The 27541-nt window shown below is 39.6% G+C and overlaps 1 protein-coding gene across 1 annotated transcript; it reads left to right on the top strand.

Moving 5' to 3' along the window:
- On the top strand, window positions 1–26909 carry LOC139627654 (RNA polymerase II elongation factor ELL2-like). The gene is made up of 12 exons (XM_071488638.1): window positions 1–211; window positions 829–876; window positions 14037–14164; window positions 15348–15511; window positions 17501–17745; window positions 19149–19273; window positions 19828–19942; window positions 20319–20805; window positions 21505–21556; window positions 22074–22245; window positions 22379–22423; window positions 23797–26909. The coding sequence occupies exons 1-12, from the start codon at window positions 74–76 to the stop codon at window positions 23905–23907; spliced, it is 1830 nt and encodes a 609-aa protein (XP_071344739.1). The 5' UTR covers window positions 1–73; the 3' UTR covers window positions 23908–26909.
- The last annotated feature ends 632 nt before the right edge of the window (window positions 26910–27541 follow it).

Below are 27541 nucleotides of genomic sequence, written 5' to 3'. Positions count from 1 at the left end.
GTGACGTGCAGGGAGCGTGAGGGACGGGGAGAGGAAAGCAGCTTTAATTGCGGGGCAGAGAGAAAAGCCAGCGATGGCTTCGCTCGGGCAGGAGCACCGCTATGGGCTCTCCTGTGGAAAAAATAACAGAAACAGCCCCAGCAGGACGCTTTACCATGTCAAGCTCACGGACACGGCTATCAAAGCGCTGGAGGCTTATCAAAACCTCAAGGTACCTCTTCTTCGTGTGTGTGTGTGTGTGTGTATGTGTGTGCGCGCCTGCGTTTGGCGTTGAATTTATTCTTACACTTGTCAAAGTTGTCGCCTGCGCTTTTCTTCTTCTTCACCGCTGCACTTTGTTTAATTACTGCTCGGGTGTTGTTTTTACACTTGTCACTTCTTCTTTCAAACACCGTTTCGTCTTTCTTGTATTGCACGACCAAATAATTGAGAGGGGCTCAAACGAGTTTAGTGACTTATAACTGCGTTACCCCTTGAATCAGTTGGCTGCTTCACTGCAGAGCATACCAGGACTGAACCCTGGGATTGTCGGGAAAGAGGAGTCCGTCAGCTGTTTGCTGGGAAACCTCCGGGGTGCCTCAAAGTAAAGCAGATAGTCTGCCTGCTTATCTAATTGACAAGTCGGCAAGTTTTTTTTAGTCTCATAATTAGCTCCAGCTGAGACATTTACCAGCACGCAGGCTTCACTGGATGTGTAAATTCAACTTACTTTTAAACAAATTACAGGATAATTGTGTTCATGGGGCTAATTTAGGTTACAGAGCTTTCAGAGTATGTGCAGCTAAGCCACAACAAATGATTGATTTTTCTTTCTTTCTTTGACTTTAGGGATCTTTACCAAGTGAGCCGTCAATTTGTTTCAAAGGAAACCAAGGGGTAAGTTTGTTATTAGTTTTTATTGCTATTATTATTATTATTATTATTGTTGTTTTTAGGCCTATTGATATTTATGTTCAGTTTATGGTGCACTTTATCGAGCTTAATCTTGGTAAGAATACAGTCCAACCAAATGTTTTAATCACTATTTAAAGAAATGTTTGCAAACACATGATTATTTATGTGCCTACTACCACAAGTCCTCAGCTCAATTGTTCAAATGATTTAGACCGCATTAGATGTGTGAAAGGGTAACACTCAATCTGTCATCTCTTAAACTAGAGGTAATTTCAAGTAATTTCTTAAATTCAACAGCTTTTGTCAGTCACAGATTGCTGTGTCCCACCATACTGCTGCCCTCGGAGCGCTCGAGTGAGAGCTTATAGGTGGCTGTCTTAAGCAGATAGGAGACATGCAGGTTACTGGGTCAGGCTGGAGACTGTGGAGAGGCTTTGTTAGGTCAGTGAGCGGTGCTGGGTAAAGGAGGGAGGGAAGGAGCATACGCACACACACACTCACAGAGCCGGAGTCAACAGTGCAGAGAGGAGTTATCATAAGTCAAATGAGGAGCCTTCGGTGAGACAGATTACCGCTGTGCACCCTTTTCTTACTAAATGCACTTGAATAATATATCTGTGTGAGTGCGTATTTATTGTATGCAATACACTGTTACTATGTTACTGAAGCATAAACTGCGGCGCGCAGCCTGAACTATGTGTGTTAAGACTAAAGTCAGGAGCAGCTGTGTCCCTGGGGGATACTTTACTTTTTCAGTCAATGCTAATTGCATGGGCTGGTTAGCAGGAGTTGCAACCCCCTTCCTGTCATGACAAGATGAGCTGAGTGGTGGCGCGTTTTGTAAGGGGGCTTGTGTGGTTAACAGACTGGATTAAACCTTTAAGTGTGCACAGTGGTGAAGAGTACGTTGCCTACTTTCCTCTAAATCTAAGGTCCAGACAGACTTTGTAAAAGTTAGTTTTAACTGAAGTGTTGCACTTGGAAAATGTATTTTTCCAGAAAGCATTCTTTATTTTTCCCTTGAGGAATTGGGTAGTCAAATTAATTTTAACTCCCTGATGATTATTATTATTATTATTATTGTTATTATAATAATCTGGTGGGTGTGGCTTTAATTAGTACAGGATGTTTATGTAAAGTGTCCAAACTGGCTCCTGCACAAACTGTCAAGCAGGCTTGTCTGCCTTAAAAGCACTTCTGAATGTTTGCAGTCAGGTATTGGAGGTTAGGGGGTAGTTGGCCAGCTGCTGTGTGTTTTTTTTTTTTTTTTCTGGCTCTTTAGTTCCCAAATGCAACTCCTGCAGCAAAGCACGGGCATTGACAGGAATATGTGCATCAAATTAGAAGAAAAGCTGTAAATCCAATCCAAGGCTTCACAGCTCACACACTAAGCTGTGGGGCTGAGTTTGTGCTGAGAGCTAGTTAGCCATAAAACTTTGCATGATGAAACTACTGTCGCTGCAAAATAAAGTGTTTTAAATGGACACACATGAATATGGTTTCCTTAAGAAGCAGTTTGTGGACTTTGTCCTACACCCTAGGCAAGAGGGAAATGCCAGCTGGTAAAATCAAATGAAAGGGAATTAAACAGATTTTGTGTTGCACTGGTTGTATGTCAGTGTTTCTCAGCAAGGACTTGTGCTAGTGAGATTTAATTTAGCAGAGTTCTGTACTTAATACTGTATCAAAACATTTACGGAGACCTGAGTCAGGCCTGGGCTTGTATCTTAGGTTTGACACGGTGACAGTTCATCTTTGGATCTCTACTGTCATTGTGATGACTGAAGGATTTCACACCACTCCCTTGTATATGGCACGGAGAGCTGAAGTTATTGGCCAAATGACTGTTTAGAGGTAATTACAGGCGCTATGATGCTCTTGATTACAGCGTGAAGCATCATGACTTCAGTTTGCTTTAGCTTTCCCTGTCTGCCTGACTCAGACATTCATGAATGTGTGTTTTTGTATGTGTGAGTGTGTGTAGCATTGGCACACTTTTGCTGCAGTAATAGCTAGACAGATAAAATGAACTCTGGCCTGCTTTCCCATCCTATTCCCAGTTTGGAGTCCCACTTTTTCTGTATGTGTGTGTAATGAAAAAGAGAGAACACACTTTGATTGCTAAAGTGGTGTGTGTGAGCTATGTACAGCATACTATGCATGTTTTTTATGTGTTAAATGTGGGTGTGGATCTTGTTGTGTTTTCTGGGTTGTGTGTGTGTGTTTATGCTGTGTCCTGTGTGGCCTAAAGGCATGATTTATTCATGTCCCACCTCCTCTTTCCTGTCCTGCCCTCTCTGCCTATTGTGGGGCAGTCTTCAGCCTGGCAGGACCAGAGTGGATCCCCTGAGGACCCTGTGTATGTGGTGTGTGTGTTTGTTTGTTTGTTTGGTTTGTCTGTGTGTATGAAAGAACGAGGGAATGAGGGAATTTTTGGCACTTGCTTTTCTATAAGTATCTGTGTGTTTGAGCACATGTTTTTTTGTCTGTCTTTGTGTTTATGTTGTCTACGCTGGGATCCCCAGAGTCCCCTCTGATTGTGTGTTGTCTCCTCTGATTTGAATAACAATGAGTGGGGGAATGCAGGCGGTGTGTTTTCACCCTACTTGGATCACCCAAAATGAATTGAGTTTTTCAGCCCAACACATTACAGTCAGCCCAGATGTGTTGTGGCCTGCCCCAAGGGTTTGTTTGTGCCCAACATGGTAGAAATTTCCCTGCTGTGGAACTAATGGAGTGGAGACAAACATATTCATAGTCATAAACATTTAGTTATTGAACTATGACCACTGTTTAAAGTCTAGACTTTTATATAACTTCTGTCAGTTGTTTTTTTTTTTTTTTGAAACATGGGAAACACTGACGTTAATTCAATTATGCTATAAGTTGAAGATGCAAGTATAGAACCCTGAATGACTACAATGTAAGCACTGTTAAATCATTTAAATTAAAAAGTACTTAACAACACGGGAACATTTTTTTTAGGGCAATTAATGTCAGCACGTGCATACTTTAACATAGCCAAAGAGCTTTCACTGCATTCCAGTAATCTATTCAGTATACTGTATATGTTGTGTATGTCACTATTTGCAAATGTGTGTGTGTGTGCCCACAAAGAAGAAATTGTTGTGGGATTATGATGTTATAAACACTGGTGGTTATGGCTTGCCACTTCTTCTAAAAAAAGGCAAGAATGAAAATCTTGTGTGCCGGCAGGATTACATATTTATTTAGTGAATGTGTGAGTGCAAGATGAAGACAAGCGGCCCTCTGAGATCCAGCAGCAGCAGCAGCAGCAGCAGCAGCAGCAGCTCTGGAAAAATGCGTTCCTTGTCCAATTAAGCAGCTTGGAGATATGGAGCACATCTTGGCTCGCTGAGGAACATGTCCCGTCTAATTCCCTCATGTGAGAATCCACACCATAAGCTAATGAGGCATAAAAGGGTACAGACTCTCTCTCTCACACACACACACACACACACACACACACACACACACACACACACACACACACACACACACACACACACACACACACACACACACACACACACACACACACACACTCACTCACTCACTCACTCTCACAAACACACAAACACAAACGTATGGCTCTGCATGTCTGGAGACATAGTATTCTGTGGGAGGGGGTAAAAGGAGGGGCTTTTGTCAGGCACAGTGACCCACAATTTGTTGAAGTTGACAGTTTGGCCCTCAGGCACCTGCCAGAGACGTATCGTTCTTGGCATTGCAGGGGGAAACCTCAGGGGATGCTTGTGGCACAGCACCCCTTCCCATCCTCCTCCCCCTTTCTCCGTCATACCCAACCACCTCTCCCCCAATACTGGAGCTTGCGGCTCTGGCAGCAGCTCTGTCCCTCTGTGAAATTGCAAATGAAAAGGAATGGAAGGTGATTACAGGCTGGGGCTTGATTACATGCACTGTCTCCCACTCAAGGCAGCCACATTAATCACTCACTTCCAGCATGTGCAACTCAGCTAAAGAGAAGACACTGTGTAGCTCCAAGCGTTTACTGATTGACTGTGGGATCATCAACACACTTCTGCATTAAACGCACAAACTCTCAAAATCTTTCCTCTTTGTATGTTCATCTCTGTGTCTGCTGCCCCCATCCTTCTCTTGCACTGTCCCAGAGACACAGACACACATTGTGTTTTATATCGCTGGCCTCCATTGTGGAGGGGACTTGTCTTAAATGGCATGTGTCAACTTGTGGCCCTGGGAACGATTGGGCTCTTTTGTTTGTGATGAGATGATGAGAAGTAGTGTTTACTGAAGTGTGGTGAGGATGAGGGTGGTGGCTGGCTGGCTGGCTGTCTGTCTGAGCATGTGTGTGTGTGTGTGTGTGTGTGTGTGTGTATCTAAGCCACTGGCGGAGATGTTTGGCTGATAGCTAGACTTTGGCCTTTCTCCCTCCTGAGTCTTATGAGTGGCAGTAATGCTGATTACACCCTGGTGAGAGGAGCTGGAGCTGAGCCCCTCTTTGCTCACGCTGGATTAACACAGACACACACACACACATACACACATACACGGAGTTTGCATTAGCACCAGGCCCAGAGTGACTTGCCTCCTGCTGATAACAGACAGCGGTGGTGGCGACAGGTTTCACTCCCTCCTCCACCTCCTCCTGCACCACCTCCCTCTCCTCCTATCAACCACAAAGGGGAACCAGTGCCATGGCATCCCACTCTGGAGCCGAGGAGGCCAGAACAAAAGACGGCCTGTTTTCAGAAGGCCATTACTCAGGCTGCAGAGGATGTGGAAACAATAGGCTGCATGAGATCTACACCCAGACCCCACATTCAACCAAAAGCTAGCAGGAAACATAAGCCCTGTGCACCGACAGCAGTCTCTCACAGCTTTTGTTCAATCGACTTTATAGTTTGATAAAGCCAGGAAAATGAGCCTTTCCCGTCCTGCAGCTTCAACATGCGGAGACATTTATGACAGTTGAGGGTGAACTGTGGCTCATTAAGATAGTGTCGCCACACATACTGACAGTCTTGAGTTTTATTGTGTCAAAACTTTAACTGCTGAAATTTTACAGTGTGGGTCTCTGTGTTACTTGGCAAGTATTTCTGAAGGGTAAATTTTAAATCTGATGCAGGTCAGTGTTGTAGTCTCTCGACCATAGACCACTGAAAGTCACCTAATTATGTTGGAAGGTCATAGGTTGCCTCAACAGGCTTGTGTGTCCACAAAATAGTGATAACAAAATAACAGAATAATTACAAAAAAAAAAAAAAAAAAAAGGCGAGTTAAAATAAGAAATTGATGAGCCAAATTGTTTAGAAGAATAGTAGTTTATATCTCCGCTCTCTGTTTGCTGTTCTGATGTTTCCTGTAGGTTACCACACGGCCTCAACCATGTAAACTTGGGTTTGTGGGGGTTAAGATAAAATGACAGGTAAGAGTTAAGAAAACTAAATTCAGTGCACACACACACGCACACAGGCATACAGTTGCAGAATTACGTGTAAACACACAATTGCAGATATCACTGCACATACTAGTATTTCTGGTTTTTTCACAGAGGTGCCATTCATACAGAGGTGCCTAAGGAACTGCAATTAACATCTCACCAAACCCTAGACTACTGCTGCTGCTGCCGCTGCTTTGTTCCCTTACATATGCTGGCAGGGTGGGATGTCTTCACATTTATTCAGCCTAATTTCTAATGTGATGAATATAGTGAGATCATCACTAACGGGGCTTCTTAACAGCAAGATAGCAGGACGTCTGTATTAGGCTTTGGCAATATCAAAAAGTAATATCTCGATTCAGTCCTGTCCACTTGGGAAGGGTATTTTCTGTTTTTAATACATAATTATATTATTGTATATTATTTTTTTCGGTGGCTTTTAATAACATTTCTTACAAATTTGAAAGTTTTCAAATATTTTTAGATATACACACATATTTTCTTATTTTCTTATATCATAATATATGATTATATTGTTTTTCAAAGTATATTTGTCACATGCAAGGTACAATGTACAGTAATCAAAGCAGTGAAATGTGGGTCAGATATTATGAAGAATATTGCATATGACAGAAAATATAAATTGAATATTATAAAGCCTACTGTGTACAAAAGGGGCTTATGACTACATCCGCTGCCGGCAAAAAGGCAGAACAACAATGCCCTCCATTCCATGTACGTACCTTTTATATAGTACGGTGAGACAGAACAAAGGTGAAACATTGCCACCTTGAACCTGTTTAAAAGAGGCTTTAATTAGGCTGATCAGGCCCCCTCTCAGGACTGTGTTCGATTGATTAACACCTTTCTCCTTTAAGCTTTGTTGCATCTGTTGGGGTTGGACAAAGTGCACCTTCAGGGTTATTATTGTGGCCCAGTCACACCAGCATTTAAAACAGCAATTGTTTGAAATTAAATCAGTTCTTGTCCATGTTTAGATCTATGTGATTTTTCTGCGCGCTGCCAACATCTATATGTAGAATAGACCTTAATTAATTTTTTTTTTTCTCCAAATCTGACGTAAATTTAATCATAAAACTTGAAAGGAGTCAGACAAAAAGATACCAATAAACTGCCAAAACTGTGTTGAAAGAGAAAAGTGTTGTGAAGTTTGCAGATGAAGAAAACAGATGGACATAGAGGCCTACGCCAAGAGTAACGCCTTTGAGAGAGATTGATGGAGACAGGGTGGAGAGTCGGTAAAGGCTTGATATTTGCTTTTTTACTGAGGCAGAGGAGAGATTATTGGAAAAACAGAGAAACTGTCCTAGCTTTATGAACTAGAATGAGACACAGGTGGGCTCAGGGATAAGACTGAATCGTCCGGATGTAAATATGTGAAGTTACTAGGGGACGGGGGCATTGTTTGGGTTAAAAGAATGAATTATATATGTTTAAGCACTTGTCAGATTCAGGATTCTCAAGGTTCGCCTCTTTGTCTTTTGGCCTCTAAGGGTCACTGAGCATTACTGAGGGCATAAGTCACCCCCAAGTGTAGGGCAATTATTATTATATTCATTTCTTAAGAATAGACTCTTTCTGATAAGTGCTTTTACACGTAACCACCTTTGTAACTTTATCTGTGCTTGTTATTTGCTGTAGTTTTCTCTCTGCTTCATTCAACGATCCCAAAGATCAGAAGCAACCCACAGATTCCCTGAATATTTAACTTGAAAGGAAGACAATAAATATTTCATTATTCATGGTCAGTTGAATTCTTGAAGTACCAAGTCCTTTGTAAGAGTGCCTCTTTGGGTTTGAATTGCCATGTGTGCCTCTCAGGAGGATGCACTAGGCTTTGGTGTGGGCCTCAGTGGCTGGGAACGAGAGTGCTTGTCGTAATTTGCACAGCGGGGGTCTAGAAGTCTATCCATGCAGGTCGTATGAACTGCCATCGCTGGCTGAATGACAGCGAGTGCTCCTGTGTGCCCTGCATGACTGTGCGTTTGCAACAGCTGGAATCCTGCAATGACAGAGTCTGTAAATTATTGATTGTTACCACTTGGTTTGAGGAAATGTCCTCTTATGATCTCCTCTCTGACTGAGTGGTACAGGGTTTGTATAAAAAGTGGGTGTTGCCTTAAAAAGAATGTATAAGGTATAAAGTATTTAAGACATTTAATTTCTACCTAGATGTGCATTACATCTGCAGCTCTTCCAGGCATCCTCATGTAGAGATGCGTAAACTCAGCACAGACAAAAACTAATGATGCAAAAAAATAAATAAATAGTGCTTTCAGTTGGTGTAAACTGAGGGCATTTTAAGTTTTGTTTAAACCAGACCAGTATAGTTTTATATCTTTTTTTATGGAATGGTTTCTTACATTTTACAGATGATTACTAGATGGCTTAACTTTCTGCTGCCCTGATACACACTTAAAAAGAAAGTTAGTTTTCACTGGAAGTGGAATTCAAATCAAGCAACAAGGCTCTTAACCATATTTGTAGGCTGTTTCAAGTAATCCATGTAAGAAGCCAGGTGGACTGCGAATCTTTCATTACGGCAATTCTGCTTTCTTGACTCAATAGCTAAATGGACTCTAAACCCAAGCCTAAGCCCTGTTCTTCTTCATTGGATGTTGTATTCTTTTGTTATTGGGTGGTGACACTTATTCATCAATTTTGTTTTTTTTTTTATATATAAAAATAACTTTTTTTACCTGCATTTAGAAAGTCGCTGAAGGGAGTGACAGGAAATGTGGGCTTGTGTGCCAAGTGACATTAATTGAATGTCTTGAGGCTGCTTGTGTCCAAACAACAGTCAAAAATCCAGAGATATTCAATTTTAATTGACATAAAACTAAAGAAAAATGCGTAAAAGTTTTAGTTTGGGAAGTGCTTTTGCTGAAAGCAACAGCCGCTGCAGCCGTGAACAACAGTGATCACAACATTGGAACTTAACCATAAAACTAAGAGTCTAAATCAATGTATGCAGCTCTGCGAGGCTTCACATGCTAACATGCTCATAATGACTATGCCAACATGCTAACATTTAGCAGGTAATGTTCACCATCTTAGTTTAGCCTGTTAGCATGCTAATATATTCTGGTGCTAATTCTCTGTAAGTGTTACTACAAGAAGCACCTTTAACATTACATGCAGCCATTTAAACTTTAAAGAATTTGTTTATTAGAATTATTCATGATTATTTTTTGCCGGCCCCATTTATTGGTTGATCGTTTTAGCACTTGTAAGCATTCAATTATTTCACATTTGCAAGAACTGAGACATGACTTTGTGTTTTATGGGGCTCTTACTAACAGCTGTTTCTCTGGTTTCATAGCTAATTAAAAGTTTCTCAGTCAGAGGAGGGAGACTGAACAGATTTGTTGGTGTAAGATGAGAAAGATGACCAAGAAGTAAGTGTTTACAGTGACATCGGTATCACCGGCATTATTTGTATCACCATAGTGGCTGTTGAAATAACAAGGCTTCAAACTTTATTACTATTTAGTTAATGGATATGCCTAAGTGGTCATTAAAAAGAAAGTGCATGCATCATCTTGTGAAAAGTTAACAGGAAACAATCCTTTCTGTGATCCCCTCCAGTGTGATTACAACTGTGTCTCTTATCAGCAATTAGATCTCTGGTATTAACCTGCAGGCTTTAAGCATGTATCACTGAAGAGCAACCCACAGGCAACTATTACATAATCCAGGTTATGTTAGAAACTGAGGAGATCCACCTGCGTGGCTACATGCAAGCTGGTCTATATCTTTTAGTGCTGTTTGAGCTCAGCTGTATATAGTTTGTATAAATTCCTGCGGTGAAAGGCTGCGTGTAAAGACATGTGCAGCGGGCTGATAACAGAACAGAGCCAACGTCTGTGTTGCTTTGTTGCAAACATGCGTCAAAACATCTGATGTGACTTTTAAAGATGTCCATCCTGCCGAATGTTGGCTAAGCAGCATTCACTAAATTGTCAGTTCAGATCAAGTTCATGGCCTTTTAAACATTTATTCTTTTTAGTGTCAATAATTATATAGTACCCTACTTTCATAAGCAGCATGCTGAAACTGACAAGCCTTTACCTGACTACCTGCAGGATGGGAAGTTACACTCTGACTGATAAGGACACAGGTTACCCCACAGGCATGGTGGAAATAAAAAAAATCAAATATGAAATTAGAAAACTGAAATTTGATCAGAAAGGTTTTTATTTTCAATAGGTATATACATTCAGCTTTGTTTACATTGTGTGACAGGAGCACACAGATAAAAACAATCACACAGTACAGAACATTGCAGCATCTGGAACACTAAACACCCAGTTTTAGCCCAGCCATTAAAACGTTTTTTGTATATATGAGAAACCTCACAGCTTTAGTCTGAATGCATTTGAATTTGAATCATACAATTACAGTAGAAAAAAAATGTCATATTTTCAAGTTTCTCATTCAGAAAAGATGTAATGATTTCAGTGGAACTAGCTGAGAAAATGTTGGCAATGGCAGATAGAGGATGGTTAAATACATTTGCATATTAGGAGATGGTCAGTTAAGCACTGCAGCACTACAGAGGTAGGACCAAAGAGAGAAATCATTTGTAGTTTTAATGTTTAAACATTTGCAGTCCTTTACAGATTTTTGTCCACTTGGTGGGCAGTAGAAACGAGCTATAAATACAACACTCACATATTATTAAGTTTATGGCAAATATGTTAGCAAACACCTGAATATCCCTATAGTTCTGTTTCTGGTCTTTACGGACTCCTGAGGAAAATATCTGGCTCTAGCAGCTAAATTCTACACCATTTTCATTAACTAGTTGCTAACTCTGTGTGTTGGTCTGCTGCTTGGTGCTGAACAGGTAGTGTACAGTGAGATCTTAGAGCATTTTTACCATTTAAAAAAAACAAAACATTCACACTGGTGAGAGCAAAAAAATAAATAAAACAGTGAGCCTAAAGACGCTGCATAGAGCTACAAAGATATTTTTGTTTATAAAATAACTAAAATTATTATTTGTCACAATAGTTGCTTATTCATTTTCTGTCAATTGACTAATTATTGTAGCTCTAATATATTGTTAATACAAAAACATTTATTATAGCAGCTTTAAGAAAAGCCATGAGTCAAATGACATTACACACATCATAATTAAATACTTTTTTAGTTTAGTGTCTTATACCTCATTTAAACCATTTTCAGTTAAAATAACTGGGGGGAAAAAAATTACCCTCTGTGATATATATTTTTACAGTTCGGTGTTAATGTCCTACCCCAGTGTGTGTGGATGTGAGTATCACATGCACACATACACGTGGACAAACCTGAACAGGCACTGGACATGGTTGGCTAAGGGAGTTTGAAAAAGGAGGAAACCAGACCCATATGGGAGCTGGGGGAGACAACAGGAGAAAGTAGACGAAATCAAACACTTCAACTTGCTTCCTTCCCCAAAAAAGATGGCACAGCTTCCTGCAGCATGAAGAATGAGATTGCTGTGAAACTGCTGACCCCCCCGCTACTGCTATGAGGCAGTGAAGAATACCTGTGATGACAGTGTGGATCTGCACTGGCACCTTCACTCTGAGATTTACCTTATTTACTGTATTCACTGCAGCTCCTGAGAAGCTACAATACTGCTCTGCATCCATTTCTCTCTCACTCTTTTTCATGTGTCCCTAAAAACTCTGTAGTGCCTCTGTAGCACAGTGCTGCAAATTTCTCATAAAACTAAATGAAAGTACCAGTGAAGTTTTGCAGAGTTTTGCTTTCATGAACGTGCAATTACATCTTTTTCAGTGGTCAAATCAGTGTAGATCCTGACTTTTTTCTGATCCTCAGTTTTCCTGATCTGTTATTATATGTCTCTGTGTGTGTTCGTGTGTGCATTTGTCTGCCCTGAAGGTTGCAGCTTTGGCTCAACTGCGCTCCACTGAGTCTGCCAGTAGATCTCAGTGGAGCGGACTCTTAAAAACACTGTTTACCCAAGGAGATTTATTTAAAGTTACAGAGCGGCACAAAGTCTCACTCTTGATCCTCTATGTGCATGTGTGTGAAACTATTGTGGTATTTATGTGTTCATGTGTGCACACATAAAAGGCTGTGTTGAGATGCTGTAAAACAAAGATGGTGCAAGTGACAGATTGTTGTTTCCCTGAACTTTCTCAAAAGGCGTAGCTGATCTCATAATTTCACTTCAATTGAATATTTCTCCACAGCTCATTTATCACAGTCAGGGTGCTTTCTAGTCAAACAACTGGACTGTGTGTTCACAAGTTCTCATTTACTCCTAGACTCTCCCCAGTGACAATCATCAGGTCGAGCCTGTACTTTCTTCCTGCAGTCTGGTGTAAGACTCATATGCGAGTCATCTAGTTTCAGGACGCTTTTCCCAACCCAGCCTCTGTGGAGCATGAATCAGACCCTGCTGGTCTTTGAACAACACACAGTGGGGAATTTTTTTTTTTTTTTTTTTTTTACACGTTTGAATGACTGGTATCAAAGATTCTGTGTAATGCAATATGATTCAACATATGTGGGTCTTTGAAGGGGTCATTAGCCTTCTACTACAGGAAAAATAAACATTGTGCTAATAGCAGAAGAAGAAAGAGTCTGTTGCCTTAATTTGGAAACAGATGAGGTTAAATTACACAGGTGCGTTTCCTGTGTCTTTGGTGGTACAGTATCATATTTTTACGTTTAGATGGTATTTAACCTCCCAGAGTAGTGAATTGTCAACAATGGTAAAACATTGGTTGGTCAGTTGGCTGTCCAATACACTGAGCAGGAGCAAGACAAGTCAATTTTCAGGAAATTAATTGTTGCTATACAGAGTCTTCAGAGGAGCGACATAAAACCTGCAATAACCAAGCAGATTTAAGTTAATGTGATGAACTTGTCAGTTGCTTATTTAACACATCCAGCAGCCGTGAGCTGAATAGTTAAAACAACTCTGCTTCTGACGAGTCGCAGGGAGCTGCATATTCAGGTGATAATTTGCCGTCTGTTCATAACTACAAGCAAACGCTTTCACATTGTCACATTGTTTTCACATTGTTTTTTATTATACATATGTTGCTTGTAGCCACTGTAATGTTTCTAGTGAGCCCCCTGACCTTTCTTTTTATGTGCCACCATCTGACCAAACTTTCCACTTACCCAAGAGACATGTTAACTACATTTGTCCAAGTCTGGTCTTTGCAGTGGGCTGAAAGTTGTGAAAAAAGAAACTTCATTGATTTATGTTGATTGCAAAAACCATGACTTTGGACAGCTTTGTGTCCTTGGCTACAATGCATTTGGCATCAGAGTTTGTCTCTGAAATTCTGCTGAGTAGATAAATAATTTTCCTTACCAAAAGTTGACAGTTTGAAAGATAACAAAAGACGCCTGAACTCTAAGGAAAACATTGACAAGTTAAAGCAACAGGCTGGTACCAGGCCAGTGAAACAATATAACTCTTAAACCCAGGTATTCAAAACTACTTGTGTGCGCATGCATTATGTCTTTGTAGAGACAAAAGCATGATAAAAACAGGCAGGGAAAAATCTGGCATATGCTTGACTGTACACTGAGATGTGGATGCATTTAACTTGTGTTGTTTGTGTACTTATGCAACAAATTATCAGTCGTCTTCCTGTGTAATTGTTTTGAATAACATCTGACTTTCTTCTGTTTTTCTTCGCAGTACATCAAGATCCCAGCTCCCACACCAGAGTCGCTGTCTGCTCTTCGCGTCTTCTCATTCTACTTATCCAGCGACAGCAAAGACCAACCTCAAGCCAGTTTTGACTGTATCCATCAGTATGTTTCAAGGTATGGGGTCAGTCAGTTTATTTTTGCATACTGCATGTCCTTGCTTTAAAGAGCACATCAGGTAATTTGTAGAATTTACTTCTTCTAAAACCGTTTTACCAAACTATGATATTTTTCCTGATTCAAGGTCCTGCATCAAGCTAGAAATAGTTTTTTCCTCTGCAAAAATGTATTTACTGTAAAAATTGATTTAGTGCAAACATTACAGATTGTCAATTTAATGTGAAAGTGCTTTATGTGATCTGCTGGCTATGGGACATGTGACCCCAGGTGACAGCTTTTTGTCATCTTCATAGGTCAGCAGACTTGCACCATGTGTTTTGTTTTGTTTTTTTTTCATGATTCTTTGGCGCTCTCTTAATCCCCACGTCTCTGAGACCATCGTGAGAGACAGTTCTACACAGGATGGGGCAGTTGTAATTTCCTGTATATTTCTGGGCTGACCCTCTCATTACTGAGACCTGTGATGCCTTGTTTATGGGGTGGATATGCTTGGAAAGTGAGGGTTACGCTCTGTTGCTGCCTCCTGCTGCCAGACGGCTGACTGTGGTCTGAACGGGAACTCGTTCTGGTTCCAGTCAGCTGCTGGAGCCAAGAGCAACAGCGTAACCGTGTGAGGGCAAGAGTTTGCTCTCTGTGCCTCCTCAGTAGTTTTGATATTTAGAGGATAAAGAGGGGAAAGTATATAGTTGTTTTGTGAAAATGAGTATTGAATCAGGGAAAAGGACTCTCATTTTATTTATTATTTATTTATTTATTTATTATTCATTTATATTTTTTTAAACTAAATTTGGCAGCACAGTAAATCCCTGATTTATTGACAGCATTAATGCAGCCCTGTTCAGCCCTGTTTTTTTACTTTTGTCCAAGATCATCTTTGTTTTGCGAGTGTGCAGGCAGGAGCCAAGCTAATCCTGGTGGTTTTACATAGGCTCTATCCTGCTTTGAACCAGGATATCTGGCTTTCTCACACATAGTGGACTGCAGGGCTATATCCAGCCTGTGACATAACATACAGTAACTATAGACCTTACTTAGCCAGCTTCCACCACAAAGCCACTTTATGCTGCATGGGTCGGTATGCTGCTCTAAGATAGGTAATAGGACTGTGTTTTTACAGTGTTTACTGTACAGCCAGCAGAGAGCCCCACGGTTCAATTGGCTCTGTGTTTTTGTCTTGCAGTGACGGCCGAGAGCAACTGGAAGGTCAGGGCATCATCCAGGACAAGATCACCGTGTGTGCCACCGACGACTCCTACCAGATGACCCGTGAGAGGATGTCTCAGGTGGAGAAGGACAGCTGGAGCCGCTCTGCCATTGAGATCAAACCTGGAGCCACACATCCAAGTAAGAATAGACTGGAGGCCTCTGTGGAGCAAAAACAGAGGATCAGAGGATAATACCACTGCAGATTTTCATAAGAAAAGGCCAAACAGCTTTAAACTTGGAAGAGGCATCAGCACATTGGATGTGGATACACTGATTGCATATAAAAATAAAAATAGAAATATAATAACACCAATAAAAGTAGGAATATTTGCCTTGCTTGAAAAATATTGTTCTATTCATTGTTCAAAGCTAAAAACCAGACAGTTTCCCATCATGCAGTGGAATAAAACCAGATGTAAAGGCTATATTTTTGGTTATACAATTGAGACCAAAATCTAACTCTTGTCTCTCATATTGTTCTTGTCACTATTCACACATCTGGCTTTGAAAAGATGGATGTTTGGTAGAGGTCAAAGTCAGCAACATCTGTCTTAAAACTCATTTCAGAGGTAGAGGAGCAGTGGGAGATTTAAAGTCAGTTTCTTGGCATTTATTCTACTGAAAGGCATATTTTTTATGGAGAAGTGATGAGGGTGTATCTCCAAAACAGCGCTTGTGAAATTAAATGCTATCTGCAAATGGCCATAAATAGTTTCATCCTTGTAGCAAACAACTTAATTTGCTGCAGGGTGGTGCCAAAAGCTTGTGCAGAAAATGCTAAGTGTTGTTCCAAACACATCACAAGTCTCTGATAATTGTAAAATTTTAACCAGATGTGCCACGCGACTGAAAAGCATAAATTCACAGGTGATAAGTTGTTGCTTTTCAACAACTGTATTGCCACATATGCCAGGTTTGTGTGTGTTTTTATCATGGAGGATATTTTACAGTATATTAATAATATGAGAAAATGAACTATCGAGCTACTTCCTCTTTTCTTTTATCTTTTTTAATCTTCTCCAACCTTTGCCATGGTTATGCAATATTGTTTGTTGGCGTGATTCTAGACCCCCATGTCAGTGCTGGAGCTCCAGGGAAGTTGAAACTCTGGGTGGTTCAGACCAAATTTAGACTTTGCGGATTGTGTAACATCGGGTCTTAAGGTGACGATGGCTTGCCAACATACAGTATATGCCCAGAGGGAAACATTTAATAACTGCACTCTACACTCCCCTTTCAGCCTCAGGAGCTGCTTGTGAACACAGCACATATTATTATACAGGCATGCCAAAACTTAAAAAGCATGCCTCTGACACTCCACATAACCCACACCATAATAATTACACAATTCAGAGTATTTTTAAAAAAATCATGAGTAATGGCTGGTGGAAGAGTGATGATAACGCATAGAGTTATTATCTCTTGGCAGGACAAGCTTTTGTGGTTGGAAAGGAAAGCCTTCTTCTCCTGTGCCTCTGCCCCTCTCTGACCTTCAAAGAGCAGATTAACCCGTAATGGGATTAGCACAGAGAGATAGCTTTCACTGCTCCAACATGCCTCCTCTGTCTGTAGCATGTAGGATGTGGGCAATAATCATTTGAGTGTTTACATCTGAAGACAAATAGCTGCAGGCCAGCATGCTCATGTGTTCTACAGATAAAGGTTGTTAGAGGATATTTTGCTGAGTGTTTCCTTGTTAGCCAATCAGCTGTCAAGATAGTTTAGCCCAGAGAGCAGGTGCGTATGTTGAACGGGGAAGGGCAGTGGTATGAGTTTAAAATGAGCCTGTGACAAACTCGTGTCCGTCACATCACTTATTTTGTTCGATCTCCTACATGAAAATTCAAAAAGCTTTGTTTTTTAAGTGCTTAGGACTCACAAATTAGTTCCACTGATTTCAAGTTTAAGTTTCTCTAAATGTCTGGAAACTCTGAAGATTAGATTTCTTGTGACTTACTAAGACATACTTGAAGGCTAAGAATTTGTTTTGAATGTAAAATACATATAAACACACATTTTATATAGATTGCAAATCTACATTGTATTGTGTACATTTTCGGGCAGTGTAAATACAACTAATTAATTAATTAATTATAATAGCACATCCTATTTTTTTTCTGTGTTCAGGTAAATGTGTCAAGGTCCACAAGAGGCCAGCTCCTCCTTCTGCATCAGACAGCAGCTTCCATAGGCAGTCTACCAGCATCCGCAGGAATGGCGGTATGGCCGTGCTGACCCAGAAGACCCTGAGGGAGCGTGTCATCCACTTGCTGGCTCTCAAACCCTACAGGAAACCAGAGCTGCTGCTGTGGCTGGAAAGAGAGAGAGCCGGTCCCAAGGACAAGGCCGACCTGAGTCCTATTCTGGAGGAGGTATGTGGAAATAATGTGTGTGTGTGTATGCATCCATGGATATTCATATAATGTACTGTATATACATACAGACCATTAACTCTTCACATAACGCACAAATGGATTGTACATGTTTTTTGGTACACTAAAAAAAAACAAAAAAACTCTGGAAGGTGTTGTTTTTGTGAGTGCCCCATCACATTTGACCTATAATTAGCATTTGTTAACCAGCATTAACACATAGTAAAATGCATTTAATACGATTAAAATATAAATCATTGTTTTCATTGTTCTCAGAGGGGATGTAAAGAACTGCAGTCATTCCTAATACAGCGGTAAAAATGCTTCACACCACCCTTTCCATTAAAAACAGCAAACCAAAAAAAAAAAGTGCTAAATTTTTTTGATTATGACAATTTTAAAGTGTATGTGACTCAGGATCTTAAAAGTAGAGATCTACAGTTCATTCCATCTAACAAACATATAATCTTGTGCTGAGGGACACCCAGGGCCAGTTGTGCTTTAATTGAACTTGTGATCTAATTTAGAAACGTTTACTTTACATGACTTTTCCTGTATACATTTTTGGGTAATTCCTAAATGATGTTTGCGTGTCAGTACTGCCATCACTGGTGTGTGTGTTTCGGTGTGTATATTTTCTGGTCCTTGTGCTTGTTGATGTGTGTGCATGCATGTGGTTTTTGTGTGTGTGCGTGTGTAATTAGGTCGATGCTGTAATTGTCTCTGCAGAGATTGTGTTTGCAGTGGGGCGGGCCGCTCTGTCAGGAGGCCCCAGAAAGATAGATGTCCTCAGAGAAAGGCAGTCTGACGAGATTAGAAAGGAGGGTAAAGTCTCTGTGAGACAGAAAGCCTGACAGTGGTTTTCTGTTTCACAGAATTGGAGAAAAAGGGTTTTTTACTTTTCAGGAATATCATGTCCTTGACTCCGGTTAGTGACAGTGCTATTATTTCACTCACTTGTTGTTTTTTGGATAAAAAAACTAAAACTAGTTTCCAAGAAACCCTATTGTGATGGTTAACAAAATAAAAGCTGGAATAGTGTGGGCTTTATTGTTCATGTAGGCTTGATTTTTAAATAAAGAAAGGGATTTAATATATTCTTAAAACTTTGGATTTTGACTAATGGTTTGGTGCCATTTTAGATATTTTGGTTTAAAATATATTGACATATTGATATATTTGGCATATTTGGCAAATAATTATATATTTGTGACGTCTTTTTTTTTTTGTATCCATCCAAATGGAGAAAAAAAACGACATATAAAGGAAAAGACGACGTCTTTTCCTTTATGTGTTAGGGCTCTAATAGATTTTGAATAATTTGTTAAGATGCATGCTCAGGTGTTAATTAATTTAGAAATTGAAGACTTTAAAGTAACATCATGTGGTGTCTTGCATTTCAGGTGGCAAAAGTGAATCCCAAAGACAGCAGCTACCTGCTGAGGGATGACTTCTACAAGCACGTGCAGAGAGACTGGCCAGGCTACAGCGAGGAGGAGAGGCAGCTGATCAGCAGGCTGCTGGCCAGGTGGGTCAGAGGCATGGGCCCAAAAGGGATGCCATCTCTATAATCACATTTCCCACATCTCTCATTATGAAGCTTGTTTTTCTGTGTCGCTTCACTTTTCAATATGTCAGGGATCAACACTAAGTACTCCTTAGTGGTGGTGGTGACACAATCATTATCATGACTGACAAAACAGACCTGTAGTAACTCTCATAAGTGACATAATTGGACATGACAAGTTTCCTTTTAAGCAGTACAGTTGTTTCTCACAGCTCAAGGCAGACAGTGACAGCTCCCATCTTTATCTGCTGTCTCTTCCTCTCTCCTCCGCATCTTCTTCTCTCATTCCCACACATCTCTGGACATGCACTAATCAACACTGAGAAACAAGACGTGTCTGAACCTGCTACACAAAGAATCTGTTTCTTTTTCATGCTCGGCTTTTCTAGTTCTCCTGCAAATGCACATACCTCTGCAGTGACACCAGTTACAACTGAATGTTTCTAAACTCCACATAAAAGGATATCTTTTTGTCTCATTGTCAAATGACCATGTTCTTTCTTTCTGTGTAACAGGAAGCTTCAGCCACAGGTTGGCAACCAAGTGAGAAATCTTCAAGCAAATGCGTCGATACTAAAGACCTCAGAGGATACGACACTACATCACAGCACCGTGAAAAATCCTGCAGCGGTAAATGACAATATTGTTTTTCATTAACTTGTATGAACATGTATCAAAGCGACTAATGTGCTTTTAAATGGGTGCTTTAAAAAAAATTGTATTACAAATTACTATCTATTTACCAAATATAAGACATATTTAACATTTAAATGGTTGCCTTCGTCTTTGGTTTGTCGGATTTTGATGAGCTCTGGTTTTTACTTTGTAGAAGTTATGTGAGGTTGTGACTGGTATTAGGTGTAAGTAGTAGGTGTAAGTAGTTCGACAGTCAGAGTTACATCAGAAGCTAGGTTGTAGGTTATTTGTGTGGTTTTGTAAGGATGTATTAATACATGATTTGAGTGATAAAGGTTGATCTCTTAAACTTTTTTTCTCACTCTCCCAGAAACGCCCCGTGCCTTTTGACTCACTGGAAAGGCTAGCTGTTAAGAGGCAAAAACTTGTGGACCAGAGGTTGCAACAGCAGCCCACTGTAAATGGACTCTTAAACAATAAGGCCGGACACAACAATGCAAATCCTACCCCCAACCCCAGCTTCCACACAAAGACTGAGTTTCAACGGACAACTAACCATACTGGTAACCAGAATGGCTCACCAGGGGGCCATAATGGCTTTCCCCTAATGCCCAAACTGTCTGGCACCTCTAACACACCTGTTTCAGAGAGCAGGGAGCAAGAACCCAAAGTAAGCAGCCATCAGCCACCGCAGGGGGACTCTGACTGCACTCACCAGCAGCTCACAAACAGCCAGCACAGAAAGAAGAAATCTAAAAAGCACAAAGACAAGGAGCGGGACAAGTTAAAAGACAACCAGGGCAGTGATTGGATGGAGACAAGTCCTGATTTTAGGCAGAGCCCACACAAACTTGACAGTAAGGCCCCTTTTTACATAGATTTGTTTTAACCAATGATATCCTCCAAATGTGCTTATACTGTTTGATCACACCCTGAAACCAAAACAGGGATGTAGGGGGACAGTCTTGATCATTTCACCTATTTATTCTACCTATTGTAGCCTCTGTTTGAATATTCTGTCACATTGCTGTGGTCACATCTCTATGTTGTCATGTGTCTGACCTGCTGTTTTTTCTCTGCTCTTGCCTACATAATAATAAGTTAACCACCAACATACTTAGAACAGATGACCAGTGGTAATTGTGTGTGAGGTCTCTCTGAGCGACCATTTATCTCACAGCTGGCTGGTGCATTTATAGAGTATTATCTCACAAGCATGTCCGTGTTTGCTCCCTTAAGATCAATCTCTTGAGTCCTTAGTGTGTTATATGGCTGATTGACTCAACAACAGCTCGAGCACTGCTTTGGGTCTCTAAGCTGAGATGTCTCCTGATACCCACAAGATCTCACACACACACACACACACACACACACACACACACACACACACACACACACACACACACACACAAACACACTCACACTTGCACTTTGTCTTTTTGCAAAACAAAAACACATTGCTTAATATTCAGACAGTGGCACAGTGTCATGTAGATGAGTCTTTCACTTCAACTCAAGCTAATGTCATTTTCTTTATCTTGTTGTTTTTTTTCTAGATCCAGACATCACAAATGCTGTGGCCTCTGAGGAGAAGCCAGACTATGTGCTGTGAGTGTACACATGATTTAAAATAATTTTGTTATGATTATTCTGCTGCACATGTAACAGTCATAAACATCCCGATTTTAACTGACTGCATATTTTATATTCAGTTATCAGAACTTACAGAACTTATATTGGCTGTGGTTCTAGATTTTAGACAGACATTACTTCTTTACACATATAGATTGTTGTACTGAAAGATTTGATAAGGAATTGTCTCCAGTGGTAATGAATAGACCTCTCATAGCAGCATATTGTAGCAGCACATTGTGGCCAAGATGGCACACTGTGCCATCTTGTGTCAAAAAGAACTATTGCACAGAAAAAGGGTAAAAAAAAAAGTATAAAAAATATTAAATTGTATATGTGCATGAAAGAATGATTGTGACTATTGAACTTTGTCTACAGGAGAAATTCAAGCCTTACCTTTACGGCCAAGATGAATACCGTCTGTAACTAGTATAATATCACTTGTACATACATCACTAACTGTAAAAGTGTTTGGCTGTGTGTCTCCCTCTAGCACTTATGGCACCATAATGACTTTGGAGCAACGTCAGCGGTACCAGGAAGATTTCTGCGCAGAGTATGATGAGTACAAAGACCTACACTCTCGGATCGCCACCATAACCCACATGTTTGTTCAGCTAGGATCCAAGATCAAGAGCCTGTCCCCTGGCACACAAGACTACAAGGTAGATACAACTACAACTCATCTGATCTGTTTTGGCCACACACACATGCACACATATTAAAACATGTAAACACTGGCATGTATATAGCTGAATAAATATTTACAATGTAATGATTTTTTTTTATGCCATGTAGATAATGGAAGACCAAATACTAGAGAAGTACAACAAGTATCGGAAGGTAAGTCAAACTGCCATTTTAATGATTAAAGTCATTTTCTCTTTTAATTGATTTTGCAAACAGGTAACAAGTTTCCATCCACTTGTTTTATCCGCATTTTAAAATTATTGAGAGGCAACACCAAAGTTCAGAAAAATTCTCCATTTATTTCAAAAAATGTATACAATTGGCTGAGGTGGAAAAGTCAATGTAATGCTAAAAGCAAAATGTGAATGTGAAGTGCAATGGAAACAGACTTAGCGAAATTGTGACGTGCATGAAGCATGTGTCTTAATCGTCCAAGTGAAGAGACTAAAAATAGCAGCAGATGAAAACATCAGATCTGTGTGGAGCAGTTAACATTACATTAATCTATGAAACAAACAAATATGCCATATTCCTTCATGTTTTATACATTGTTTTCCACAGTTTGAGGTTTTACTGCTGCTCTTCATTTTGTAGCACCCTCTTTTTCTGCAACAGTTTAATAGTACCCAAGTGCAGAATGGGAGCATTAATCCACGTTTTCTTTGGCTGGTTTTCTCAAAAGTTTTGCACAACATTTGGATGGAAACCCAGCTATGGTGAAAAGGTCATTACTTCCTTTGAATAAATGACTACATTTGTAACATTCACAAGCAAAGCAACATGAATTCCTTTTACTAGTGTAGTAAGTAAGACAAATGTTGAAAAATTAAATGTTTTACAGAGAAAATTCATTGCATCAAGACAAAGACAAAGCATGTTTGTATACAGCTCCAATCATCTTTGTGGCCAAAGCACTGCGTAACCACAGCACCTCTTTTTAATGAGTGTTCAGCAGCTGCATGAAATTCCAGACACATTACTCTGGGAAAAAGTATTTCAAGTATGGTACTTTCTTTTTTGCCAAAGTTTAAATGTTCATAAGTGTCAGTGGTCAGTACACTCTGTTACAAACAAATGGAAAAAAACGTCTTACTTATGATAACCCTAACCATATCATGACCTTGGAGAACACAGAGATCTGGATCAGACCAGTTCAGATAAGATGAGATGAGATGAGATAAGATGAGGTAAGATAAGACAGCACTTTATTAGTCCCAAAGTGGGGGAATTTGCAATAATTGGTGCAGACTTTCTCTAAAATGCATCTTTGCTTCTTCAGTCTTTAAATTAGATATACAGTACATACACATACATGTTTTTTTTTAATTGTTAAAAGCGTGCCAGTAGTTGTTGACTCTTAGGTTTACATTAAGTGTCATTCAATTTAAAAGGGTTCATGCAATGGTTCTGCATTCAGCTCCATGTGGTTTTTGACCTCTGCATCAGTGCCGAAATTTCACATCCTAAGGTCACCTAGCAGAGGAGACCTTTTTATTAAAACCTTTTTATTTCTCCCGTCTCCACAGAAGTTCCCAGGCTACCGGGAGGAGAAAAAACGCTGCGAGTATCTCCATGAGAAACTGTCCTACATCAAACAGCTCATCATAGACTATGATGTCTCTCAGGCTTCTTCGTAGCACAGGCTCTCCCCTTTACACGTTGACGTCCGAATTTTTTTCTCCTGTGCATAAGCAGCACAGGTATCAAACAAAGCATTTTTACCTGAGAGCGAAGTTTTGGATGAAACTTCAGGCGTCACCACAGACTGCTTCTGCTGCGACCACGGTTGATGCTGTGAGCACAAATTAAGTCAAGAACAGATTTCACTCTGGTATTTGTAATTCTATTTGTATTGAAGTTATCATTTATTTTAAATGTTATGTTAATGTGAAAGGGAGAGGCACAGACAGTCTTGGGATTATGACAGTTGTGCATCTGTGCATATCACAATGACAGGACAGTTTCCCTGTCATGTCATTACCAATGTCAGTGTAAGCCATTTTGTTGAAAATACATGAAAGGTAGCAAATATGACCACACCTCATTGACTTTGTTTTTAACAAATTAAGTCAAACATTGCTCCAGGCAAGTTTTCACTTTACTTTTTTTATACATTTAGAGATTTCAGTATGTAGCATGAAAAAAGAGTGTAACTCCATATCAAAGTTGCCTCATGCGTTATATATGATTGAATCAGCCAACTGTAAAAAAAACAAACATCCTCTCAGATTAAGCCTTCACATATTTTTGAGTAAATAGGGTGAGATAACTCCAATTGTCTTCAGTGCAGTTTTACTTAACTTTCCAGGCAAGTTTAAATCAATCACTGCATCCGCATCAAGACACTGACACCTGATTTTTTTTTTTTTTTTTTTTTTTTTTTTTTTAAGTCTTAAAAGAAGTGGATTTTGTATTGGAAACAAGTGAAATGATCTCATCCTCGGGGAGAGAGTAAGGGTATTAGGACTTAATAATATACAGTGATACAAATGAAGTTTTGCAGTTGGATTGGATTTATCTGGTTAGCTTGGTCTCAACATGTTAAATTCAAATTAAGATGCTTTCTACTATTTTGAAAGCAGCTGAATATAATGATATAAATATTCAAATGGCCGGATATGTTAATAGGTGCAGGTTCACATAGAACCTGATGCAGTACAGTACAGTGAGGTGTATGATGGCTCCCAAATGCACTTGTGTCTATCTGAAGTATTCACCACACCCCTCTCTTTTGAATAATTTGAACAGGGACCAAAATGCTTGGCTTTACTGGCTGTTGCAATAACTTGGTGAGGAAAGATTTTTTTTTTTTTTTTTTTTTCCCTCCCCAAAACAGTTACCGCGATCGTTAATCAGGCGTCAAGTCTAATTTGAAGTATTTCAACCCACTGGAAAAAAGTGTGTTTCTCTCTTTTGCTTCGAACTACTGATGTATTTATTTTAAGCCTTCTTCCTCTATCCTGTGCTGTTGAAGCGTCAGATCTTGTTAGATCAAAGTGTTTGTATCCAAGCAGCTTGGGGAGTGAGTTGGGAGAGGTTGTGAGTAGATGAAAGGTTTGGCTAACACAATGTGTTGTATGTTTTGTCTCGGTCTGACTTGACACAGTTGTGGAGAGTCACTGGGTTAAAGCTGCCCCAAAGTCCTTTAAATATTAATGTTGAAATGGAAAAGGAAGGCCTCAGACGGGAGCTTGATGGCCATTTCACCCAATATGTAAAACATGTCTGAAATTGTTCACTTGTGCTCTATAAAGAAAAAGACACACACTACAAGAATACAGTGCAAAGCATGATGGTACATTAGGTATTTGTTCACATTGTACTGCATTGTTGGATTATTTGGGTCACTTGAGAATTTAGACAGCACTAAAAATGGGAGTCAACAGTACAGTGGAGAATTTATAGTGTACAGTGAATGATTTCAGAATAGATTGTTGGTCTTCATGGAAATCTGAAGCCATATTAATAAACATGTACATTTGCTACATCATAACCAGTTTTGGTACTTGGGTATTTTAAATACTAGTCTGGAGGCTGTTATATCTTTCAGTTTCTAGTTAATAATCAATGCCCACTCAGGGTTTTTTTGCACTAAACCCGGTTTGAAAAGAGGGGGGGCGGCAGGCTTGTGAAATTTCCATTCAGATTGTAATTGTTCGTCATGGTTGCAGTTTTTTTTATCGAATGTTATCACAAAGTCAATGATGTACGTAGAAGCCTTAACATTACACTTTTGTAGGACAAAAACCTTCAAACTGCCAATTTCAACATGGAGTTATTATCCACACTCATCTGTTATCTGCCTTATATTACTGTTAGCTATTAAACCTGTCTTTGCCATTTTACTGTTCAAGTGATTGCCAACAGTGGCTTTCTCACAAATTTGAATATTACTTTCTGGAGGAAATATTTCATAATGTATCTTAAAAAATTGTTTAGTGCACACTTTGATTCACCATGATGGCGTAGCTTGATCAGCAGCTGCATTCATAATTCCTCTGGTACTCTGTTTTTAAGTCATGATTGATTCATATGGTCAGGCATCTATCATTAGGAATATAGCAGTGGTTTAGTTTATGACTGATATTCCTATTTGAATTCCATAAGACTCAGCTTTGAGCATATTGATTGATTGGAAGACCATCTTCAGTGATTTCTGCTACATTTTGTGCACAAAAAAAATCCATTGTTAAAATAACAATACTCAATCACTTTCAGGTAGTGGGAGGTAATTATACAATATTTCAGGTGGAGAAAAATACAATAGTGTCAAGTGGTTGATTGAATACCATAATTATCTGGGGATTATTGAGTTTGATGGAGACCATATATTGACTATAATGAAAGAATCACTGCTCTTGAAGACAGAATATTTCTTACAATATCACTAAATGAATTTTATTTATCTGTGCAAGTCTTAATCACAAGCTACAATAACAGGTTCATACATTTTCTTTTTTGGACTGGTGCTGAGCACTCACAAGGCGCCAGTGTGTACTGCACAGCAGGTGTTTTTATGTACTGCATACCTGCTGAAGGGAAGGCAGAGGAGTCAGAGCGTTATGAATTGCATTTTACAAATGTATACTTTCTCTTTTCCTGATGTGCAAAGTTCTAAAGAATAAAAGCATTAAAGTGATTTTTGCATCAAGACTTGATTGTGTTACAAGCCTTGCACTTTGAATTGTATTTACAGATAATCTGTGTCATTCACTGATCATCATTTTCTGTTTTCCTTAATCACAACATTGTTCAGCCATGTAGACCTCTGCAAATCTAGTGGACATTCACAAAATCAAAATAATGGTGCTGTAAAGGCTTTATATAGTTGTTGTCAATAACAATAACTCTTTACAATTTTTAGGTATTGTTGAGTTTCTTTTGGCAGTTTCTTTTTTTAATACCAAAACACAGTGACCCATAGACTACATGTGATTAGAATAGCTCTTTTTCCTCACTCACAGACACCCCTATGAGACTATGTGTGCCTATGTAGAAGGACAAGAGTGCAACCATTCCCTTATAAGACTCTAACACTTGAAATAAAGAAATAAAGAAAACCTGTGTTTACTTCTCGACGCACATGCTTATGTCTTATGAAGACAACACATGGCTAAGTACATTTTCTCAACAGATTATCATTACACACTACAACTTCATACAATTGTATAGTAACATACGGTTTACCTAAAAATAGAAAAGATTTACTTTTCAGAAATGCACCTTTAACTCACATAGCATGTTTAGGGCTGTCAACAGGATAGAGAAATT

Source organism: Trachinotus anak, unplaced genomic scaffold (assembly GCF_046630095.1).
Source record: "Trachinotus anak isolate AG129_WGS33_773 ecotype Australia unplaced genomic scaffold, CSIRO_AGI_Tana_v1 ptg000011l, whole genome shotgun sequence".
Classification (NCBI taxonomy): Eukaryota; Metazoa; Chordata; class Actinopteri; order Carangiformes; family Carangidae; genus Trachinotus; species Trachinotus anak.
The sequence above is the reverse complement of the archived record's forward strand: the minus strand, read 5'-3'. Positions and strand labels throughout refer to the sequence as shown.

What these genes read in the sequence shown, in the direction of transcription:
- LOC139627654 (XM_071488638.1), top strand. Translation starts at nt 74, where the DNA reads ATGGCTTCGCTCGGGCAGGAGCACCGCTATGGGCTCTCCTGTGGAAAA. An exon ending in AGGCTTATCAAAACCTCAAG is followed by an intron (nt 212 to 828) that starts GTACCTCTTCTT and finishes CTTTGACTTTAG; the next exon opens with GGATCTTTACCAAGTGAGCC. An exon ending in CTGGCACACAAGACTACAAG is followed by an intron (nt 22,246 to 22,378) that starts GTAGATACAACT and finishes TATGCCATGTAG; the next exon opens with ATAATGGAAGACCAAATACT.